The 24,568-nt window shown below is 33.1% G+C and overlaps 1 protein-coding gene across 3 annotated transcripts in view; it reads left to right on the top strand.

Annotated features, from left to right (window-relative positions):
- Positions 1-24,568, top strand: part of LOC145257531 (sulfate transporter-like) — a 142,014-nt gene that overhangs the window by 32,533 nt on the left and 84,913 nt on the right. For 2 of the 3 annotated variants that reach the window (XM_080115666.1, XM_080115667.1), the window contains exons 2-3: positions 7,762-8,078; positions 17,335-17,445. In XM_080115666.1, coding sequence (XP_079971792.1) covers positions 7,796-8,078; positions 17,335-17,445 — 394 coding nt within the window. In that variant the 5' untranslated portion in view covers positions 7,762-7,795. Of the gene's footprint in view, positions 1-7,761; positions 8,079-8,152; positions 8,324-17,334; positions 17,446-24,568 lie in introns of those variants that run through there. The other variant, XM_080115668.1, reaches the window with a different exon arrangement.

Genomic DNA, 24,568 nt, shown 5'->3' with positions numbered 1-24,568 from the left:
AAACAATTTTCGTCTGTGTCATGTTAAAGTTTGAAATGCTACCAGATGCGACCAACTTACTCCCACATGACTTATGGGGTCATCGCTAGGAATCAACTCTGATATATATCCATGAAACGATTAACGACAATGATGTCTTATAAGCTAAGAAACGTCCAGAGAAGAAGGCATCTACAGAAACAACGTCTTACCTTAAGTTCATGATATAGCTGCATCAACATCGAAGTATCTTGGATCTTCAACACTGTGTGGCCATGTTTGTAAATAGGACATGTTTTTTGAATTAGTTTAGTCAATGAGGTTACTGATATGAAGATAACATTTCGTTTCTAGCAACTTAACCAATGAACTTAACAATGACATTTAAAATAAATATTCCAATGTATTTCAATAGTTTTAAAACAGTTTTAAAACATTCTTTCGCCATTAATGCATCTTTTTAAATGTATCTTCACATCTTCTATGGAATATTTTATTGGTAAGTCACACTTCAGTTTGAATTTGTGTTTTCATCGCTAAACTTTAAACGGGCTTATGTTAAATGAGATGCGTCCACACATCTCCATAAGATGTTCTGTTTGTCAGATGGTCTGTCCGACATAAGTTTGCAATCATAATGTTTTCTGTTATACGTAAGTCTGAAGAAGTGTTGTCATTTGCCTGTCATGCATTAGTTCGAAATCAAATTTATTTTGTCTGTCATGCTGAAGTTTCAAATAGCATTTTCGTTAGTCTATCACGCTTATGCTTGCAACAGTTTTCATTTCTCTGTCATGCCTAAAGTTTGAAATTATTATTATTTTTTTTTATTTTTTTTTGCTGAACACTCAAATTGAATGGACACATTATTTTAAATGTGTACAAACTGCAATGCTGAAACATCCATATTCAAATGATCATTTAAAGATTATATTTTTCAGGTTAAAGTGATAAATGGAGAAAAATTTTGTTTATAATTAACTGAATTATGAATAAATTATTTTCAGATCAGATTGATTATTACAAACAATTTTGTTGAGGACTTAAAATAACTTCTGCTGACAAAATAGTAAGGGAGCACCTGCCATAACTTATTTGTGAACGATAAATTTCAATCATGAATTGAAAAATTGAAAATATCCAGTCAACAACAAAACTGTGTTTACAAGTCGAAATGTTATGGAGTGCACCAGACTTATTTGATAAATATACTTACCTGTCAGCAAATAGTAAAAATACTTCTATTCTTGAGATAAGACCCTGCCTACATATTGTGATTTGACTTTTAGCACCTACGTTTTTAAGTGAAACAAAGACTTTTATTGACTGTCCGATCGTAGGAAAGTAAAATAAATGTGATACAGCTTGTGATCGGTTAACCAATCACACAACTCACCTTAATGGAAAGTTCCCAATAAAAGAAATTGATGCTTGAAGAATTCGCTAAAACTAGTCAGTCGGTCAGTTTAAGAGACAGACTGACTTAGCTCCATTTAAATTACACAATTAACTTGTTTTGGTGTTGCTGACAAGAGACTAACCCCTAACCCAAGTTTTCGGTTTAGTTGTTTCAACAAATAAAATTATGTGGATTTTTTTAACACGCTATGGGTTTAATTTAATGGAGTAACTTGTCAAAATGTATGCAATTTTCGCAACATTAGATCATACACTTTCAATATATTACGATTCTCATGATAACTTTCTTCTTTGTCTGCACAGCAGCCATCTAACCTTGAGCTGATATTTACATTCGACCAACAATCATTGACCATTAAAGTTCTGCATTTTTTAAATGAGGGCTAATTGATTATATTACTTGTATTTATCAGACTCTTATCCTCATTTTGAGTGTTGTTTCTGCAGCGTTTTGATCGTTCTCAGGCATGTTGATTGGTGCTTTCTCTGACTCCCTGAAACAGACTTCCCCAAACAGACTTCCCCAAACTCATGTTTCACGAATCATTCTGTGACGTGGTGATCTACATCATGCCATGTCAACGACCGCTCTGTGCTAATAACTTCTAATCTAAAAACAATGAGCTTCCAATTTCTAATTCTATGTATCGTACTGGTCACAACTGCCAATCCCTCTATGGTCTGCCTATCATACATCACTAATATATAGAGCTGTGACAACATAATATTCTTTTCATTCTTTTGACTCTTGGGTATATATCAGATACAGTTAGACACACTTAATCAACCGAGAACCACATCCGTCTATATAAAACCATGTAAGATATATACATAAGAGTCAAAACAATGAAAAAAATATGCTGTTGTCACAGCTCTACTAATATAACTGTAGTGTTTGGCACCTTTCCTTGTCATTGCCTTATTTGCCTTATGTCTTTAATCATTATTAGCCTCCATATGATATATTTTATTACTTTAATCATTTTTCTTTGTACGCCTTCTAATTTTAGTATTACTTCTTAATTGCTACTGACGCCCAGAATTGAGTAGAATGATCTAGGTCTTATTAAAATTATATAATTTTACAAAAACATTGTAACATTGCTTGAAATAAAATACTTTTTTAAAAATTTATGTTAATTTTTTAAGATTAGCAATCAAGTGTTCTTCTTGAATAAAGTAGTTAAACAAGTTTTTTCTCAACTGAGATAATTTTTAATTTCGTCCCAGTCTCGAATACTCATTTCTAAACAGCCAGATCTTCTACACACATGTACACATCAAAAGATGACTTTGTGATTAAGTTTGTCCTGGTAGGGCAGATGAGTAAATAGAAACCACTCTTTGAAAAACAAATCGCTTTTTTAATCACCAAAAATCAGAGTTGGTCCAAAAGGAGGTGATCATTTTACGTTAAACTTATATGTAATCCTTCACTCTAAAGCCAAAAATTTTTCAAAATTTACTTTAGGTGCCTATTTTTCAATCTGTTTACATGTAATCATCTAAAAGATTTCGAATCGCATTTTGATTTTTAATATAATTAACACAGGATGCAAAGTCCGAATGATACTTTAGATATTTTTAGATCAATATGTGCATAATCGCATTGACACCAGTTCTTGTCAGATCACCGAAGTTAAGCAATGTTGAGCCTGGTTAATATCAGATGGGTGACCATTTGGGAATTCAAGGTGCTGTATGTGCTCTCCGTTTATCTCGGCATTTGTTTCCAGTCGTCCTGTATTTCACTTGCCACTGGTATTTAACAATGTCGTCTCAGGAGAGGTGTGGTTAGAGATTGCGCACCTCCTGCCACAAAACTTTCACATGCAGGCAACCCTTCGTGGGTATCCTTAGTCTGTCCTAGACTGAAGGGGCCTGTTTTTTTTTTGTTTTTTTTTTTAGATCAATCTTTTAACTTGTCATTAGCAATATTTTGTCTAAATGATAATTTTTTATTTGGATTCCCCGGACTACTGTTCTCATCCTGAGTGTTATTTGCATGACGTTTTGGTCAATGTAATTTCTGACTTTCTTCAGGTGTCTTTTGTTAAACTTGGGAAACGTTCTGTCAAATCCACAAGGACCCATGACATAGAGGATAGAATACTTTGTATAATTCAGTTGTAAAACTTGCACTCTACTGTGGAGGTTGAAGGTGCAATCCTCAGTGAAGGCGACACCTAAAAAAAAAAAAAATTCTGTATTACTTGAATTTCTGCCCAGTCATGGCTGACAGAACGAGAGTTTGCTACCCCTGTGGATTAAATAAAGATTTTAGTTTGAAATTTCATGCAGATTCCCGAGTTAGACAGAAAAATTGCCATGTTCAACAAAATACACCTGAAAAAAGTTGTAGTTTAAACGTTGGGCAAATAGCACTCTAGATGAGAACACTAGTCCAAAGGATCCAAATAATATAAATAACCAATCCTCATCTCAAAAACTCAGAATCGAGACAATTTTCTAACTATGAATTTTGATAAAAGCTATTATAAGATTATTATCCTTTGTGACACTATGAGCATAAACTAGAATTATTTTGAAATGCCTCAAAGTGCTTGAGGTGAAAAGGATCCCAGCTGCAGACAGCAAGATAAAGTGTCATCCCAATTAACTCATAAGTTTTTGTTTTTGCTATAAAACTTTCAAAATTTAAACCGGAATCATCATCTTGGTTTGATAATACCATGTTGGGGTGGTAACGAATGAGTGGGCGAGGGTTGAATGACAGATTCTCTGAATTAGGGAAGTTTAATTGCAGGCTGGCTTCCATGCTAAAATGATGGATTTAAAATTATGGGGCTTATTTGGGTCCTACTTCTCTATATTGTATAAAGTATTCTCAAAGTTATACCATGGAAACGTTCCTTATTTAAACCTTATTTTTCTGAGCAGGCTAAAATTTTCTATGCTGATTAAAGTTATCGCATCAAATACATCAAATTTGGAAAAATCTGAAACTAAAGTTTTGCCAAAATCGCAAGACATCATTGGCTACTATATGGGCCAAGTAGCAAGTCTCTACAGAACTGAAGTTGTCCTTTTTTGTGATCTTGACCTTTCTCCTAGATATCTCAAAATTAAATAAGCTCTAGTTTTGACCAAGTTTGGTGACAATTCATCAACGATATGGGCTATAGGTTGTACACAAACAGTGACAAATATATTTCGGTTAACCTCCACCTTGACTACTAATAACTTGAAAAGAATTGGTGTGGCATAAGACAAAACAACCCATTAAATAGGTATTCATACTTAACCCTGGAATGTCCAAACAAGCTTGTCTTTGCATTCATTTTTTAATTAGTTGACAAATGTCATAAATTAGAAACTAAGATGCCTTTTTTGTGTCTGAAGTATTTGATTGTATACTTCAAGTAACAAAAAAATAAAACGTAAGTTATGAAAGTTAATTTATTACAGCCCTATTTCTTTACAGCTTGGCTGCATGCACAATAAGTTTTTCTTTTCTTTTTTTTAACTACACACCTGTATCATTTTTTGTGTAGTTTTACACAGAGCTAAATTGGCTGCTGAAAAGAAAATTTGGACTCCTGCAAAAGTTTCCAATTTGTTTTTGTACTATTGGGTTACTACCAATCAAGCCTAATAGCTACTTGAGGATATAAGTTAATGTCACAGATATCATTGGCATATTGTCACTTGGAAACATAAAGGGCTACAATTTGGGATCGTGGTCTAATAGGAGACTGTGCGAAGTTGAGAAATGAGATGTCTGTTTTATAGTCATGGAAGCAGGAGCCAGGGAGGGAATTCCAAAGTCTAGCAGTATATTTGAGTTTGTTCTATTAGAATCGAATGCTTTCCGCGATCTAGGGGGCTCAACAGTGAAGGGGTGGGGATTTGCTGCTTGTCAGGTTAGTTAGAAGTATGTACATCAAGGGGTACCAAGTGCTATGAGTTCATTAGAGCACATTCCATTAAAGTACCTGTAAAACATGCACAGGGATGTAACATTACAGCGATAGGATAGCAGTAGGAGTTTGGACAACAGTGTGGGATGTATAAGATTTGCGACTCTTTTTTTTTTTTTTTTTTTTTTAACCTTGTCTAAGGTGAGAGACTAGTGGTGAATGCACCAGTCCAGATGTCATTCGAAGGATGAAGATGATTAAGGGAGTATTTAATTCGATCAAATGAAGTTTCATTACTTATGGGACAAGTTGTGACATTTTTCTTTTTACATTGAATTCAAAGACAACTATATTGTATTATACAGGAAAGGCCGTGCATAGAAACTCTGTCCATGGAAATTCAACTTGACACTAAACATTATACCAACGACAGTTGTATGTAATAAAACAATTTTAAGGTTTGATTTGGCAGATCATGATTAGGAAAAATTTGTCCCCAGAATAGATCCTTGGGGCATACTTGCATTGATACTATAGTAATACTATATGCTTCTGACCTTTCCTCAACATTTTCACTTAAGGATGTTGAAAACCTTTATGTGGTCCCCTCCCCCTGTAAGTACCTGATGCCTTTCTTGAAAGAATTCTAACTATAAAGATATCGTGGGAAACGAATGACAACAATAATCATCTGATTCATTTGAGTTTGGTTTGGTTTGGTTGTTTTGTAGAGGAAAATTGTTGTTTCTGTTTTTGGCTTTGCAGAACATGATTGAATCTTGTAAAAAAAAAAAAAAACGATAGCATCCATGTTTGGTGCATTTTAGGTCAGGAAGCCGGTATCTTCAGATACTCAACAACTGCACAACTAGTAGTGAAAAGATAATTGAAATAAATTTGTAAAGTATGTTGCTTAACTTGCAACAACGGCAAGTTTACAGTTGTTCTTTTTAATGGAATGCAGAAAGTGCGTCTTAGGTTGACTTTTAGCAGCCACTTAAATATTGCTTCCCTTATTTTGTACTTTAGTTCTCACGTTCCATGAGCGATGTTTTTGACAAAGAAAAAAGAATTTCTGTTTTCTGGAATCTATCCATATAACACTTATCATTGACTATTTTTTGGTCTTGAAGTATTGTTTTGTTTTTTAATTCTTTACATCAAGTGGTTTTATGTCTTATCTGGAGCGAATTCCCTTAAACAAAAAAAATGAACATGTTGGTTCATAAAGAAACTACTTGGGTTTTTTTTATTTTGCCAAAAAATAAAACAGACCTGATAAAAAAAAATGACAATGAAATAAATGTGACAAAAAAATGACAATGAAATAAATGTGACAAAAAAATGACAATGAAATAAATGTGAAAAAAAATGACAATGAAATAAATGTGACAAAAAAAATGACGATGAAATAAATGTGAAAAAAAATGACGATGGAATGAATGGGAAAAAAAAATGACAATGGAATGAATGTGAAAAAAAAAAGACAATGAAATAAATGTGAAAAAAAGACACTAATCCACTCCAGGGTGTTTTTGTTTTGTTTTTTTAACAACGATATAGACATAGTACGAAATGTTTTTAAAAACAGTTATTGTATGACGTTCATTTATTCTTTTGTTTTTTAAGTTTAATGTTTGTGAAGTTTAATTAAATTATTTTTTATGAAAATCGCTTCAGACAAGGCATGAAACTACTTCATGTAAGGAGCTAACAAGAACGAAAGATGATTATTACAAAACAGAAGATGCCTATTGACCTTAATTTAGTAGAAAAATACTTTTTAACACGTCTTTAATTAATACATCGGCTTATTCCCATAATTTTTGCACGATCAATAAAAATATGCATAATGGAAATGAGGTGTAATGAAATAAATAATAAAACTAATTTATTTAAGCAATTGAAATTTATTTAAAACTTTAACATATGCTTTGTTTTTGTCTTTTTAAAACTCATCTTACAATAGCACAAAAATTATGTTTTGAAAGAAATAATTTTATTTAAATTATTTTATATGTAAGTCACCAAAAGACTTTGCAGCTACTTCTGATTCTGATTTTTAAAGACTAACGTTGATTCAATCAAACATGTCATCTAGGAAATAAGCCGATAATACTAGTGTATATTCTCATTTAAACAATGTTTTTCTTAAGATTCCATATGTAATACTAAGCTGATTTTAACTCCAATACATTTAGTATACCATAAGCTTTTTAAAAATATATGTACAATTTTTATTACCTATACACAATTTTATATGACGTTTTTAAAAAGAGCACTTCACTTTTACATTTGCTTGTTTTTTGGGTGTTTTTTGAGTGTTTTCTTTTCTTTTTTTCATTTTAGTCTCAAACTTTTCAGAAATTTTACCAATTAGAGCATACAGGAGGTGTTTCTCGTTTTTTATTTGGTGATTATTTTCTTGTCAATTGAATTTGAAATTGTATAATATTCTAAAAATAATTTCCTTTCTTTTCAGATATTTTTTAACAGTTATCCAAAAGTGATAAACGATGTCATCCAATTCAATATGCAACTCTTCTGATGACTTCCATAAGATCAAAATTAGTCGACCTATTTACTGGACGCATGAATTTGTGAACAAATGCCAGGTCGATTTAGACGATGAACCTATGTGCAATCAGTTTGGGAATACCATCAAAAAAGCATGTTCTGTCCAAAAAGTGATCAACTTTGTCTCGTTCATAAACATGATAAGAAACTATAAAATAAAGAGCTATCTTTGGAATGACATAATTGCCGGCATGACCGTTGCCTTTATGCAATTACCTCAAGGTCAGTCAAAATTTATTTGATTCTTTCAAGTCATAAAATTATAAATGCTTTCCTTTGTGTCCCATAACAACATTGCAACGGTGGGACTTGGAATTTGACAGTGTGGAATCTATTTTATTAATGACTCTTCTTTGGACCCTGTCTAAAAGGAACGTCTAGTTGTATATGTAGCAGTCCAGATATAGCAACAATACTCCATGCATGGGCGAATGGTGGCTTTGTAGAGGTACAGGATACCCTCAGGTGTGAGTAATTTTCTAACACGGTAGAGGGAACCCACCTTATTTGTTTCAGTTCATGTTGCCTGTGAATGTTAAGCCAATGAGTTTGAAAGAAAGAGCTCTCAGTTAGGGTATTATTAGTCATGGCTATTAGTGGTTGAGAAGGCATTTTGTAATTGTTAAAGGAAGGAAGCTTATAGAGCATTGTATCATCAGCAAATATACTCATGTTATTAGTGATGTCGTTTATGAATATCAAGACGAATAGAGGTTCACGGATCGATTCCTGAGACACTCTCACATTAATATTATGGTGTTTGGATGTACGCTATCAAGAACTGAGATTTTCCTCTTGTCTAAGAAGGATCTAATTTTATTTAGCTTTCATTTAGTAATATATATATTAATACGATAGCGTGTGTTATTTTGTGTGTCATACTGACACCTTTTTTTCTGAGCGACTGTCGTTTAATTGTTATGACCTATTTCTTGTAATAAATAATTTTACCAAGAATTCTTCATAAGTTTCGGTTTCGTTTATAGCTGAAGAAACTCAAGTTATATGATATAAAGCTGAACGTCTGTGTGTGTGTGTCTGGTCACGAATAGGCTCCTATATGGTTGACTATTATAGAAAACTGATCACATATAATGATAGAAGAAGACACAGGAATGGGTATGTTTGATCTGGCATAATGATGATTCATTAAAATTGTGGGGTCTGCATACGCGCCTGGTCCACAAAGTATGGAAATAAAAAATTTCAAAATTAAAAAAAACGTTTACAAGTATTTTTGATATAGATGTACATAATGATACTTTGATAAGTATGTTTTAACTTAAATAGGGATGGTATAATAAAATTGTGGGGTCTGCGTTCGCGCCTGGCCTCCATAGAATGGAAATAGACACAAACTTTAATAAAGACTTTCATATCTATCTGTGTAAGTATATTTTGATAATTATGTTTCTGTTTGAAGATACATTGTATAATAAAATTATTCGCACCTGACCTCCATAGAATGGAAATATGTCACAAAGTTTAACAAGGTTTTTTAATATAGATCCACAGAATATTGTGTTAAGTGTTTCAGTGTGAACAGGTATGGTATAATAAATTATGGGGTTTATCTATTTTATTTTTACTTTCATCATATTTTGCTTTGGTTTTGATACTCCCAAATTCAAAGCTATCTCTTTACAACCCTTCTTTTTCATAACCTATCATACTTTCATAAATCAGAGTCCGTTTTCTGTAGGCTGTTTTTGAACCCAGTCAACGACGGGTACTTTTGCTAGTATATATATATATATATATATATATATATATATATTTGAATTTTTTTTTTTCTTCATAAATTTTGATTTCGGTTTCAATTCAAGCTGATTCGCCCAAGTCATATGGATATTTTTTTTTTAAAGTCACAGCTTTATAATATATAAGAATCAATAGAAAATTAACTCTATAATAATACAAACTCTGCATAAATTAAGATATCATATTTAACTATATTTTACGACCAGGTTATGCCGGGCATCCCTGCTAGTACTGTATGATTTTATTTTCATTAGGAGCCCTTCATGCTAAAATTTGTCAAAGGCTTTGGATATATCAAGGGCTACAGCCCTGATTTTGCAGATGACTATTAAAATATCTGCAGTAGAATGGTATTGCCTGATAGGACGATAATTGAGCGAATCCGTTCTTTCACCAGAATTCTGGCACACTGGTACCATAGAGGCAATTTTCCAGCTATTAGAGAAGCAAGATTCAGCAAGGCATTTGTTGTAGTTTCGGTGCAGTGACGTGAGGTCAGTAGTACAGTTTTTATATCATTTCCTTCTCCTGGATAGATGACCTGACAAGATTTATGGGTCCATCACACCGAAAGGGATAACCATACACATGGATTCTAGATCATGGATGGATAAAATAATAAGTATTGTATTTAGTTTTGCTCTCTTCTAAACAAATTAGCATAAAATTCAAAATAGATTCCTCTCTAACTATAGATAGAAATGGCATATCTATTTAACATGTGGAGCAAACCAATCTGTTTTTATTAATTTATTTGTTTTATAATATGGTTAAAAATTTAACTTAATGATGTAAGGAAAATACAAAGCAAAAGAAAAAAGAAATAGCGGGGTTAGATTTACATATAATGGTTTCATGCAAAATGGATAGATGCAATGTACTTTGGAGCTGGCTGTCTGCTAGATAGACCACCATGGGTAGTTCGAACTACCCATGGTGGTCTATCTAGCAGACAGCCAGCTCCATTTTAAGATACAAAGCCACCATCTATTAAAGAGGAGAGGAGGCTTACCTAGGAGGTAAGGATATTCTTTTGAAAAGTTAGTAAGACGTTTTTGTTTTGTTTTTTTCTTTTCTTTTTTTTTATTAACTGGGAGGCTAATTTTCTATTTTTTTATTCATTTTAATTTTAAAGCATTTTATTTTCGAAGAGAGATGAATGCTAGGAAATACATGCATGTGTTTCAAATTCTTTATTATATATATATATATATATATGTGTGTGTGTCTGTCTGTGTACATTTCCCTACACAATATCTCTGTCAATTTTCAGTTTACAGACTCGAAATTTGATATACAAGGTACTGAAATTTGGGAACATCTTTGTAATCAGTTTTCGGACAGAAATTTGGTTGTTAAGAGGTCAAAGTTCAGCGATTTGACCTTTGAGAACTCTACTAAACTCCTCCGACAATTTTGGGTCTAAACACTTAAAATTTCAGATATAGGTTCCTTGGACATGGATCTAACTTAATAACTTAATGTGAGCCCAAAACAAATGTTAAGGGGTCATAATAGAGGTCAAAGTTAAAACAAAATTTGACCTCTGCGATCTCTACCAAATTACTCAGACAATTTCTGGTCTAAACATTTGAAATTTTACATAAAGGGTAATCAGAGATAGAGCAAGCGTTTTAATCAGTTTGGGTCGAAAATTTGAGCTACCAATATATAAATGTATGTATGTTTGCATGTCTGCCTAAAACTTTCAACAGAGGCGACGAATTTTCACAATATTAGTATCGTTTTGAAGCTCGACCCTTCAGACGACAAATACCGAAAAATTGGCTAAAAACATTAATTTCTTCACCTTCAACTGGGCACTTTTCTACAGGGAGGAGTTGCTTTCTTCACCGATATTTTCAAAAGTCATCCCCTCTTTTCGATTGTCTAGCCTAAATTTAAACCTACATTACGTTTTGTTTAGCAGTGGTCGTAACAGCAAAGACGTCACTTTTTCCTCGTTCTTTTCCTCCTTCATGGTACGGGTTCGAGCCTGCCTTCCTACTAGCATTTTTGTTTTTTGGGGTTTTTTGCTCAACACACACCTCGAACGCCAGGCACCGATGCTAGTATATAATAAACTTAAACAAGATGGCAAGTAGAACAGAAATCTGGAAAAGAAGAGTCTTAATGCATAGCATGAAATAGAAAAAAATGAAAATGATAGTATTTACCGTTAAGAACTCGAGTTTTGAACAGAATTGAAGTTTTTTTTTGTTTTTGTTTTGTTTTAACTTCAAACAGTGGTATGAAGAGTCAGTTGCTAGATAGCGATCTTTCCTTTTTTGTTTCAATCAGATTAGTTCATATTTAAAATAAATCCTTTTAAATATATACATATGCGTACATCCGTATAGTTGTCATTCTCAAAAAATCCTGAGACCCTTTCAGTTTTTTATAACCTATTGTTAGTAGTTGAAGGATATTCTGATAGCAGGTTTTGTTTCTGGTTATTTATATGATATGAATTTACGCCGTGTTTTCTGTGAACAATGGAAACAGAATACTTAGGAGTGTATCATGGCAGATTGTTTGTTCTCTGTTGGAAATTCTTAGAGGATATGAACCTCTCAACTCTGGCAATTAATCAGTAAGGTATATCAGAAGTGACACGGGACATGCTCTTTCTAATAAATAAATATTCTATTAAAAGATGTTAGTATGGATTATTATGTAGTGATTTCATAAGGATAGTGTTACATTTTGATAAACAAGAGTTAAAGAGTTCCGTTTGCACATGTCGTTCCCAACAAATGCATACTTGTACACTTGTGGGGTTTTGTCAGTGAGCAATCAAGAAAGTCTTTTTACATACGTGCACGGTCTTTATCCTTTTTATTTTCGCTTTTCCATGTGTGGATCATGATCCTCTTGTGGTTCTGTTTAACTCAAGACAATTCTACTTATTTATGGAACATAATGGAGACTTGTTGGCTTTCAAAGGGATTTTTTTTACTGATTACTTTTTCTTCCGGGTTACAGTGTTTCTTAGGTACAATTTTGTTTGCTTTCTTTGCTGCTGATGGTGTTTCAGGATTAGGTGTGATCCTATAGACCTGCAGAAACTGTTGCAGTGCAGTTTCTGTATTCCATGTAAATACCTGTGGAACTTTGTAATTGCAAAGATAATAGCAAACCTGTTTTCTTGATCTATAAATAGTGCTTTCCTGCTGGGAGCAGAGATCTTGACGTATGTGCAATAGATTTTTTACTTCTGTCTGTCATTTTATCTAAGATACAGGATTCTATTGCATATGAGCTCGCATCACTAATGACTATTGTATCCAGTTTTGGGTCATAACATGTGAGGAATAGATATGATGTCAGGGTTTTTTACTTTATCGAATGCTGTCTGACATTCAGGTGTCCATTTTTACACTCTGTCCTTTTTTAGTAGCTCGTTCAGTGAGACCCGTAGTTCATGCATATTGGAAATGAATGCCTGGTTTACAAACCCTAAAATATGTTGTAATTCTATAATACTTTTTGGTGCCGGCATATCCTTTATAGATGTAGTCCTTTTCAAGTCCAGTCTTCTACTGTTCTTGTCAATGAAGTGTCCCAAGTATTTTATTTCTTCCATGAACAAATCACACTTGTCTTCTTTGATTTTAAAACCAAAATCCTGTATCCAAGAGAATACCTTGTGAACATGTTCTCGATGTGGTTCTCTGGTCTCACTTATAATATCATCCAGGTAAATTATTCTGAAATCAAGGCTGCTCAACATAGTATCCATAATTTCTTGAAAAATGACTGGCGCTACCTTGATTCCCAAAACTTGCTTTCAAATTTGAATAATTTCTTATGGATGTTATGGATATAAAGCAACTTCGAGCTACTTTGCTTGACTGCAATTTGAAGATCGACTTTAGAGAAGATTTTTTCCTCCAATTAGCTTAGTGAAAGCTTCTTCACCTCTGAGAAGTAGGTAATGGTAGTCTTTTAGTATCAAGTTTAAATCCATGGTGATGCCAGCACAAATGCAGATTTCTGTTGACTTCTTTTTGGTAAGGGCTGCCTATTGACTGAATTGAACTTTTGATAGGATGCCAGTTTTTATATGTCTTTCAACCTCCTCAATAATTTTCTTGAATGAAGCAAAGAGTACATTTTTTTTCTATTCTTGAATACTCGTTTCATATTATGTTTTATTTCGACTCTGGCTAACATTTTTGTGCATTTTCTCAAACCGGCTGAGAAAACTTCAGGGAAATTTTGTTTTAATTCTGACTTAAGATTTTCCTTCTCTGTCATTAGTTTCCATTGTTTAACAAAACGTCTTTGTAGGCAAATCCCACAAATTGTTGCATTCAATCTGTCTGAAAAAGATTTCCTATGTTTTTAACACAATCACTTTTAATTTCCTTCTTGTTAAATGTAACATTAGTGATTAATTCACCTTCAAAATTTATTTTCAACTCTAGATGTTTTGTAAGATTTTAGCATAAATTCATTTAATCTTTTCCATGTATGCAACTTGATAGTAATAATAAGTCTGATTCTGAATCTGAAACAACGTTTTTTATTTAATATTTTCAGCAATCCTTTTTAGCACTTATTGCTTTGCGTCGAATTTTAGTCTTTTACCGATACCAATCCTTGTACCAATCAGGAATTTGAAATGGTCAGTACTCAGTTCAGCTAGTTTAAAATCATTGCAATGTTTATTGACTACTGATGCAAATGTTAAATAGTCCGAATCATCTTAATTAAATTAAAGCATTTCCACCTTTTATGAAATTACAATGTTTTGAGGCTGAACAGTCCTGTTAAGAGTTTTATGCTTTTTGAGGTAAAATGGTAATCTACAAATTTGTGTTTTGTCGATCCCAGTTTTAAAAGCAATAAACGGACACTTTTTATTAGAGTCTATCCAATTGGTACAATCAATGTTATACAGGTTCTCATATCCAAAGTATGAGATGGAAGTCTTGTCTTCACTCGGAGCATAAATGAAATTGTCAACAGCATTCCAGACTGCGTTTTGTGAGAATACCCTGTTATTTTCTGTGACTTGGTTTTTATTTAGGGTAATAATTCTATTTTCTCTTTTTTTTTGTTGTTATTGTTGTTCCAGTAACATATTTGTTGTTATTCCCGAAAACTTTCTTTGTTTTTATTTATTTATTGCTGTTTCTGTTATGTTAATTCTGATATTTGACAATTCAGCCTTTTATTTTATTTTTTGATATTGTTGCATTAATCTTTTTTTCATTGTTTTATTTTTCTTATTTATTTTTATTTTTTTTCTGTAAATCCATTTGATATTTCCATGGTTGGTTTGGAAGTCTTCCAGGGTTTCATATTATTCTTATTTAAGAAAGAAATGAAGAAAAATTGAATATATTTTTTGAACGTGTGAAAAAGAAATTACAATTTTCCACATAGCCCTTTTTTGTTCTTAAAAATGTAGATCTTGAGGTCGAGAAGAAAAAATTGCTCTCTCTCTCTCTCTCTCTCTCTCTCTCTCTCTCTCATTCACTGTTTTTCTTGGCAGAAAAAGTTAAAATGAAGTTCTTTTTGTCTCAACATTTAATTTTCTCTTTTAACGAAAAACACAAAGGAAAAAACAAAAACCAAGAAATCACTTTTTAATTTAAAAAAAAAATCAGCTTATGGACTTTTCATGTATAACTTTTTCCCGTGGAACAATCTTATCTTTTTCATTTTTAATTGGTGCGGGGAATTGTGAGTTAGTGTCACAAATTCAGTGCAACTTCCAGAGTTAGTGCGGTGAATTCAGAATTCAGCGCACTAACTTTCACAGTTGCTTCCTGATCCTTGAAACATTCAGTCGTTTTGGCTTTAGAGTACATACTCCCTGAATGATACATTGTTAGTGTTTTTGAACATTATCTTGCTTGTTTCAATACTTTGTCGCAAGTTGATGTAGTTGAATACCACGCTGTTATTTTGAATGTCTCATCGCCAGTTGTGGCTCTAAGGAAAGGTCATAAAGAAAGCCATGAACTACAGGATTACGTAGAAAGAATATGCTATAGAAGAAATTGAATACAAAGAAAGGTTGTCGGTATTTACTGACTGTGGAGTTAAACAAGCCTCACACTTTAATCTATATATTAATACGATAGCATGTGTTATTTTCTGTGTCACGCTTATATTCGGGTCGTTTAATTGTTACGTACTTCCATTTCTTGTCATAAATAATTTTACCAAGAATTCTTCATAAGTTTTGATTTCGATTACAGCTGATGGCACTCAAGTCATTTAATTTTAGAAAAAAATAATTTGACTTACAATTCTTCATAATTTTGGTTTCAGTTTCGATTATAGCTGATGGCACTTAAGTCATCTATTTCTTTTCTAAATAATTTTACCAACAATTTCTTATAAGTTTTGGTTTCGATTATAACTAATGGCACTCCAATAATCTATTTTTTAAAAGTAATCAAGAATTCTTGGTTTCGGTTTTGATTTAAGCTGATGGCACCTTAGTAATCTATTTTTTTATAAATAATTTTATCAAGAATTATTCATAAGTTTTGGTTTCGGTTTCAATTATAGTTGAAGGAACTAAAGTTATAAGTTTGGGATTCGGGTTCGATTCAAGCTGATGAACCTAAGTCATATAGATATATCTTATTTTTGAAATCGCAATTTTACCTATATATCTATAAAAGTGAAATTGAGGTCAAAGTTAAAAAAAGCTGACATCTCAGCCAATTTTTGGTCTAAACATTTGAAATTTTACATAAAGCGTATTCAGACATAGGGCAAGTTTTTAATCTGTTTTTGGCTGAAAAGTTGGCTTCCAAGGGGTCAAAATACAAAAGATTTGATGTTTTCGGCCTCTAGCAAACTATTCAGCCAATTTTGAGTCTAAACATTTGAAATTTTACCTAAAGGGTATTTAGACATGCAGCAAGCTTTTTAATCAGTTTTTAGGCGAAATTTTGGCTGCTAAGAGGTCAGTTGAAAGAGTTGATGTTTGCAGACTCTACCAAACTCCTCCGCCAAGTTTGGGCGTAAACACTTTAAATTTTAGATGTAGGTTACCTGGAAATGAGTCAAACTTTTTAATATATATATACACACATAAAGTTATTGCCAATATATATGGCCCCAGCACAGCCGGGCTGAACTGCTAGTAATATATAAGAATCTATAGAACATTAACTCTATAATAATATAGACTAAATTTGCAAGAATGTGGATATCAAGCATTTAAGCATATTTTACGACCTGGCTACACCAGACGTCTCCACTTGCCTTTGCAGTTTTAACAAAAGAGCTACAATATTATCAGAGTGTCTCTATTTATGCTGAATATTTACAGAATGTCAACATCAATATATTACATATGAATCGGTCCACTGTGGAATTTCGACAGGTCTTGCTAGTCTTGCAATATTTCCCTGTGAAAGTATTAAGTCTAGGTTTTTATAATGGTTGGAAAAGTTCATTATAAGTGAATGGGTAAGTCCCCATAACACAACTTTTACAATCAAATTAACCTGGAAAAATAGTTGTCATTTTGTTTATATTAAAAACAATTCTAATACTTTAGACGCATACTACTGATTCTTGCGTTCATTTGAATATATACTTGAAACCTTCCTTAGTGTTACATGTAGACGAGTAGCTATTTATATAGTTGAACAAGGGCACAATATTATGTTCAATGATAAAGTATGTGTCCTTATTTAACCACTAATTATATAACTCGGATTGTTCTATTTTGTTTTTTAAGGTATCGGATATGCAGCATTGTCTGGTCTTCCCGCTGTTATTGGAATGTATATGGGTTTTTTCCCCATCCTATTTTACTGCATTCTGGGTACATCGAGGCACATTTCTATGGGTAAGTAATGGTCACCTAAAAAAGAAAATTACTGTTACCTTCTCAACCTAAAAAGACTGCTCATCCCACCCTAATTTTTTTTTGTGTTGAACAGATTTTTAAAGTGCCTAGTTTGAATTGGCTTAATTCCTTAAAAATTGCTTAAATGTATTGTAACTAGGGCCATGGAGTCTATAGCCCAAACGCTCAACTGAAATTTTAAAAGGTCTGACTGTTACTTCTTCCAGTTGTAATAATTTATATATACTAATAACTGGGCTGAATTGCATTTTTCCAGGAGTTGTATATTTAAATATAATTTGTGTATTTGTAAAGGAGTTAGTAATAACTAAAAAAAATATGAATAGAATAATAAGAAATTAATGATTGATAATTTGCATCGCTTGTAGCATATAACTAAGACAACATTGAAAATAGATTTTAAAAATCAAATTATTTAGATTAATATTATGATATACAATTTTAAGAAATAAATAGTGTTACATTTAATTTAAATATGCAATTGTTTAGCTGAAATAGATCAAACAATTTTCGATTTATTTAATTATTGACGTAAGCTTAATTTTTATCAATCATTCTGTTCGAATAACTATTTTTGCAAGAAATTGAAGCAAAATAAGTCTACTATTGAAAAGAATATAGTGAAGCAGTAATAAATCAATTTTGATTAGTTAGAATCATGTATTGACTTGTCTGATGCACTGCTATAGGTGTCTAACTGTGAAAATTCAACCAATTTAATTTAATGTTAGATAATGCTGTGGTGTATTCACCCTATGAATAATAATTAACTCTTCCATTTGTTATAAAGACCAGGAGAATATGTCTCTGCATTAGCGCACAAGTTATGTACAAGTCATGCGCACTTTAGTCAGACTGACATATAACCATACTCTGTATTTGTTACTTTTGTTTCAGTTATTATTCTTGAATACAATAAACGCCTTGCTGAATCTTGCTTCCCTAATAGCTGGAAGATAGCCCCTGTGGTACCAGTGTACAAGAATTCTGATGAAAGGTCTAACCCTCTCAATTATCACCCTAGCTGCCTCACCCACCTCACTAAAGCTTTGAGACTTTAATTAAGCAAGCACTAGTCAACCACCTCGCAAAAGTAAATGTTCTCTCTGAGCCCTAGATATATCCAAGGCCTTTGACAAAGTCTGGCACGAGGACTGCTAATGAAAATAAAATGCTATGGTATAACTGGACGTATACTAAATATAATTAGATCCTTCTTAAACAATAGGACCATCCAGGTTTTCGTTGATGAACGTACAACCATGCAGCATAATATCAATGCAGGATTGCCTCAGTTGTCGATCCTTGGGCTACTATTATTCCTGATATTCATAAACGACCTCCCTGATAATATTGTGTCCAAGATGGGTATATTTGCTGATGATACAATGCTCTATAATATGCATGAGTGAAGAACTGATGTACATAAATCTAAGACAATGGCAGAATCGTTAGAAAATGACCTCCAGATTATAGTGGAATGGGACCACAAATGGATGGTGACATTTAATGCGAGTAAAGCTAAGCTGCTCTCCTTTAACAATTACAAGACTACTCTCCAACCACGTATATCCGTGACAAATAGCACTCTGCCTGAGAATTCTATCTTCAAACTCTTTGGCCTAACATTTGTGAGCAATATGAACTGGAGCAAATACATAGAGGACATTGCAAAGGCTGCTGCAAAGAAGGTGGGTTCCCTCTATCAGGCTAGAAGACTACTCACACCTGAGAGTATCCTGTACCTTTACAAGACCACCATTCGCCCATGCATATTGCCACATCTGGACTGGTGCATCTGCCACTAATCTCTCCCTCTTAATTTAATCGGTCCCACTTTATCAACTAAGCTCCAGCCCCTGTCCCATCGCCACAATGTTGCATCACTGTGCCTGTTTTACAAATATTTTAATGGAATGTGTTCTGATGAACTCGTTTCACTTGTACCCCCTCAACGTACATATCCCCAACAAACCCACTTAGCAATAAGATCTCACCTCTTCACTGGATGTCCTTAAATGCCAGAAAGCTTTGTATTCTAATAGTTTCTTCTCTCGAACAGCTAGACGTTGAAATTCCCTGCCTGCTGCCTGCTTCCCTGGCTGTACTGATATGCAGAAGTTTAAATGTAACAAACAAATATCTTGTTAATCTTTCCTAGACATAGCCCCAAACGTCCAAGAGGCGATATGTTTTGTAACGGGTGAACATGTGTTTAAAAAAAAATTAAAAAAAAAAAAAACTAAATGCCAGCCTGTATTTTAATGACGAGAGCCATATTCTCTTGGTTTTTATAGTAAGTAGAAGAGTTCATTATTATCCATAAAGGGGACACACCACAATAGATATACAGGGTGGAACGATAAAATTGGCCAATTGGGTATAAATTTCAAGAGCGATAAGAGCTTTGTATCATGTCTGAAAGTAACACAATGTTCAACGAGTGAGATCAAAGCTGCACTACTGTACAATTTATGCTCTCTTATGACAAGTTATGACAACACGATCATTGCCAACACCCTCAAAATGCCACGGATAACAGGAATGTGCCCAGGGTGAAAGTTTACGCCCACAGCCATGGTCTTTGGTGCTGTTTCAAGTGAGGGCCACATCATGCTATCTTACATCTTCAAAGTCGGTTTGAAAGTCAACACCAAAGTGTACCTGGATGTGCTGAAGAATGTGGTGACCCCTGGATGTGGCAGCAGGACTTGGTGCCAGCCCATAAGTCCAAAGAGACCCAGGTTTGTCTTCAGAAGGAGTGATACAACTTTGTGCCCTTCTCTCACTGGCCCCTCCTCCTCCCCTGCCCTGAACCCACTGGACTACTTTGTTTGGTCATACATCGAGAACATCACCAAGATAACCTTCCACAACACCAAAATCAGCCTGATTGCTGCCATCTGCCGAGTATTCACCGAGCTCCCACCGGCACTTGTGGAAAAGGCATACTCCTAATTCCGGACCTGTATCATGGTGGTAATTGAGGCTGAAAGCGGTTACATTGATTAGATGTCAGCTCTACTACATAATAAAGTTCCTGAATTGATTCTTTTCAATAAAAGTTTTAAAATAATGCTGTAGGGTTGTTTCCTTTAGGGCAACAACTTTATAATTCCTCCCTGTATTATTTATATGTTTAGATTTTTTAAAGAAAGGTAGGTGTTCTTTTTTTCAATGATCTGTGAATTCAATTTTTTTTTTTTTTTAATTTTGTGTGTATTTTGTTTTTAATGTAAGAAATCTGAAGAATGCATTTTTTTTAACAAGATATGATGAAAAATAACTACAACAACAAAAATAGTAACATTTTTATGTTGTCACTTTTTTTCCATTTTTTAGAATTGAACAATTTTAATGAATGAATTTGTTTTCACTTTCACGAACCTAATTTTTATAATTCTAGCAGAAAAATTCTTTATAAACCATAAAAAGTTACATATTCTTTAAAAGACTTACAGGAGATATCTTTTGTGTAAATTATGACTTATTTAAATGTTAACTGTAGCTTGAAAAGTGAATACTGCCTTTGGAAATATATCAGTGATTATTAACAATAATGACATTTGTTTGTTTTGAAATTTTTTTAGATGAGGATTGGTAATTTGAATTTTTTGGATTATTAGTCTCCTCTTGGTTGTTATTTTCATGTTTCAGCCGATGTAACTCTCAGGGCATCTTTTCAAGCTTGAGATCATTCTACTCAAGCTAAGGAACCTTTGTCAACTTTAGAAACTTGAAAATGAAGAAATTGTCCTCAATTCATCTGCCCTGACTTAGTATAAGAGTTAATATTCTGTTGTATTATCTATGTAATAAGGATCGAATCTTCAATTTCCGGTTTGGTGTTACCAGATAGGTCCGTCTGGAGATATTGACTTCCTGACCTAAAATGCATCAAACATTGAAATTATTGTTTTATTTTCTCTTTCCATTTGCAAAACTCAATCATGCTCTGCAAAAACAAAAACAACAATTTCAGCAAGCATACCGAATACCATAAATAAGTATTTGAAGATATAAAGAACTTGAAGCATAAAAACTTTTACCTACATGACAAAATTCTGAATTAAAAATAACGTGAGGGGGTGGGGGGGTTGATAAGCTGTACAACAAAACAATCACATCCTGAATAAAAATTCTAAAATATAAAGAATTTGAAACATAAAAACTTTTAATAAAATGAATGGATTCGACATTAAACAACACCCAAAAGGGTTGATATGCTGTAAAACAAAATAATCAATGTCAATGAAAACTGAATTGATTGTTAGACAATGTTGTTATCTACTTTGTGATATGTCCATGTGGACAATGCTCACATTAATTTAGAGAAAATTTAAACCTAATCTTGTCTAGATGTGTATTCCTACTTATATCCATTACATTACTAGCAGCTCGGCTTTGCTCATACCCTATACACTGTTCATAACTTTATGTGCATATGTATACATATTAAAAAGTTTGACTCCTGTCCAGGTAACCTACATCTAACATTTCAAGTGTTTAGACCCAAAATTGGCGGAGGAGTTTGGTGGAGTTTGCAAACGTCAACTCTTTCAACTTTGACCTTTGGCAGCAAACTTTTTGCCCAAAAACTGATTAAAAACCTTGCTGTATGTCTGAATATTCTTTATGTAAAATTACAAATGTTTAGACCCAAAATTGACTGAATAGTTTGCTAGAGACTGCAAAAGTAAAATCTTTTGTATTTTGACCCCTTGGCAGTGAAATTTTCGGCCAAAATCCAATTAAAAAGCTTGCCTTTTGTCTGAATAAACTTTATGCAAAATTTAAATGTTTAGACCAAAAATTGGCTGAGTAATTTCGTAGACCGCAGAGGTAAAAAAAAAATTTAACTTGGACCCCAATTTTGACCCCTTAACATTTATTGTTTTGGACTCAAATTAAATTAAAACGTGTGATCCATGTCCAAGTAACCTACATCTAAAATTTCAAGTGTTTAGACCCAAAATTGGTGGAGGAGTTTGGTAGCGTTTTCAGAAGTTAAATCGTTGAATTTGACCCCCTTGACGGCCAAATTTCTGGCCGAAAACCAATTAAAAAGATTTTCCCAAATCTCAATACCCCCTTATGTCAAATCTCGAGTTTGTAGACTGAAAACTGACAGAGTAGTTATGTAGGGAAATGTACATACACAGACACACACCGATAGACAATTTAACTTTTATAGATATATAGTTATTTATATGTATATAAAAGAGAGAGATAGAGAGAGAGGGTTTAACTAGATTTGACTGTTGCTGGATTTTTCCTAGGGATTTGAATTTTTGTGTCTAATGATTTAAAATCTCTGATCATCCAGTTGCTATGTTTCTCACTTGGTTGACTTTTGGTTTCTTTTGTTTTCTCCTTTCTGGGAAGGGGAACTTTAATATGATCTGTATTTGCTCCTCCAGAAACATAAGTTATTTTGTTCCGGAATTGCCATTAAATGATAGAATGATATAACCCAGAATTTAATAGTTTATTCATAGCTCTAGTGGATATGAAATTTTTAAGCTCAAATATTGAGCTTCATTTCTGCTTTGGAAACTTTTGGAATAAATCTGAATTAATATGTATATATATATACACACACACACAATATGACCTAATTTAGTTGAACTTTCCCTATAGACATTTTCAAATGGCCTGAAATGTGAAATATCGCTTCCTGACGTCCTCCTTGTTATGTGTGAACTGTATTCATATGTACTACCTCCTTTTTTTACTCCTCTTCTCTTCCTTTTTTCCTCTTCCTCTAAGCGAATTTACAAACCTCCTCCCTCTATATCTATATTTATCTTTTCCTTTCTTATAACTCCCTCTAATCTTTTATACATTTTCCCCCAGAACTATCCTTTTAAACCCTCTCCCTCTTTAACAGCGGTTAGGTTTTTGAATTCCGATTTTAAATTTAAATTCATAAGAACATTAACCATGCCTCAAGTCAAACATGACAGAATATTTTTCCCCTCTAAAATTAAAAATGCTCATAAAACTTTTTAATTTTTTTGCCTAATGATCGAGACGGATGATATGGCTATATTTACATAAAGAAGAATAAAAAATTATATATATACATTGTTGGCCAATACGAGGTGCCTTAAATAAGTTTCCAGACTTTTTTGTATGGGCACTTTTATTAATAGTACACACATGGAACTCTTCTCCGGCTGCAATGCACTTGTTGTACTGTTCCAACAACTTCTGGAAAGCCTCTTATAAGTTCTCTTAGGTGAATGTGTTAATGACCGTCGTTACAGCTTCTTTCATCTCTTCAATTATTTCGTATCAATAGTCTCTAAGGTTTTCCTTCAGCTTAGGGAATAACCAAAAGTCACAGGAACCAAGGTCTAGACTGCAAGATCTGAATTGGTCAGCTCGACTGTCTCTCTGCTGTCATAGCAACGTCTTTCTTTCTGAGCACCCTTGGGACAAACTTCATGCAAATCTTCTGCATCTTCAGTTCCTCATGAATAATTGTGTGTACAGTTCCCACACTAACTTCAAACTGTGCACTTATTGTCTCTGTAGACACACGAAGGTCCTTATACAGGCTGTTCAAAAAGTCACTGAAAGGTTTTGAACTTAAATATATATATATATATATATATATATATATATATATATATATACAGGGTTCCAAAAAGTCACTAAAAAGTTTTGAACTTAAAAAGATTCTTTATTTTTGATGATATCTTTTTGTAATTTTAACACAATCTGACTAAGACATTAGGAAATTTTTTTTTTTTAAATAATGCAAAATTCAAACAATCTTTATTTATGAAAAATAATGTCTTTGAAATATTGCCAATTTTCAGCTTCGCATATTCGTGCTCTTTCCGAAACATTAATCATGACAGATGGCAGAATCTCTGGATTGTGATTTAACTCCCCTATTTCGTTCCTGATGTTTTCCTTCAATTTTTGCAGGGCTTGGGGTTTGTTAACGTAGACTCTTTCTTTAAGATATTCCCACAAGAAAAAGTCAGGGCTAGTCAAGTCAGATTGTGTTAAAATTACAGAAAGATATCATAAAAAATAAAGAATCTATTTAAGTTCAAAACCTTTCAGTGACTTATTGGATATCCTGTAC

Source organism: Euprymna scolopes, chromosome 3 (assembly GCF_053919585.1).
Source record: "Euprymna scolopes isolate OS-2025 chromosome 3, ASM5391958v1, whole genome shotgun sequence".
NCBI classification, from domain to species: Eukaryota; Metazoa; Mollusca; class Cephalopoda; order Sepiida; family Sepiolidae; genus Euprymna; species Euprymna scolopes.
This window is presented reverse-complemented; position numbering and strand designations above follow the sequence as displayed.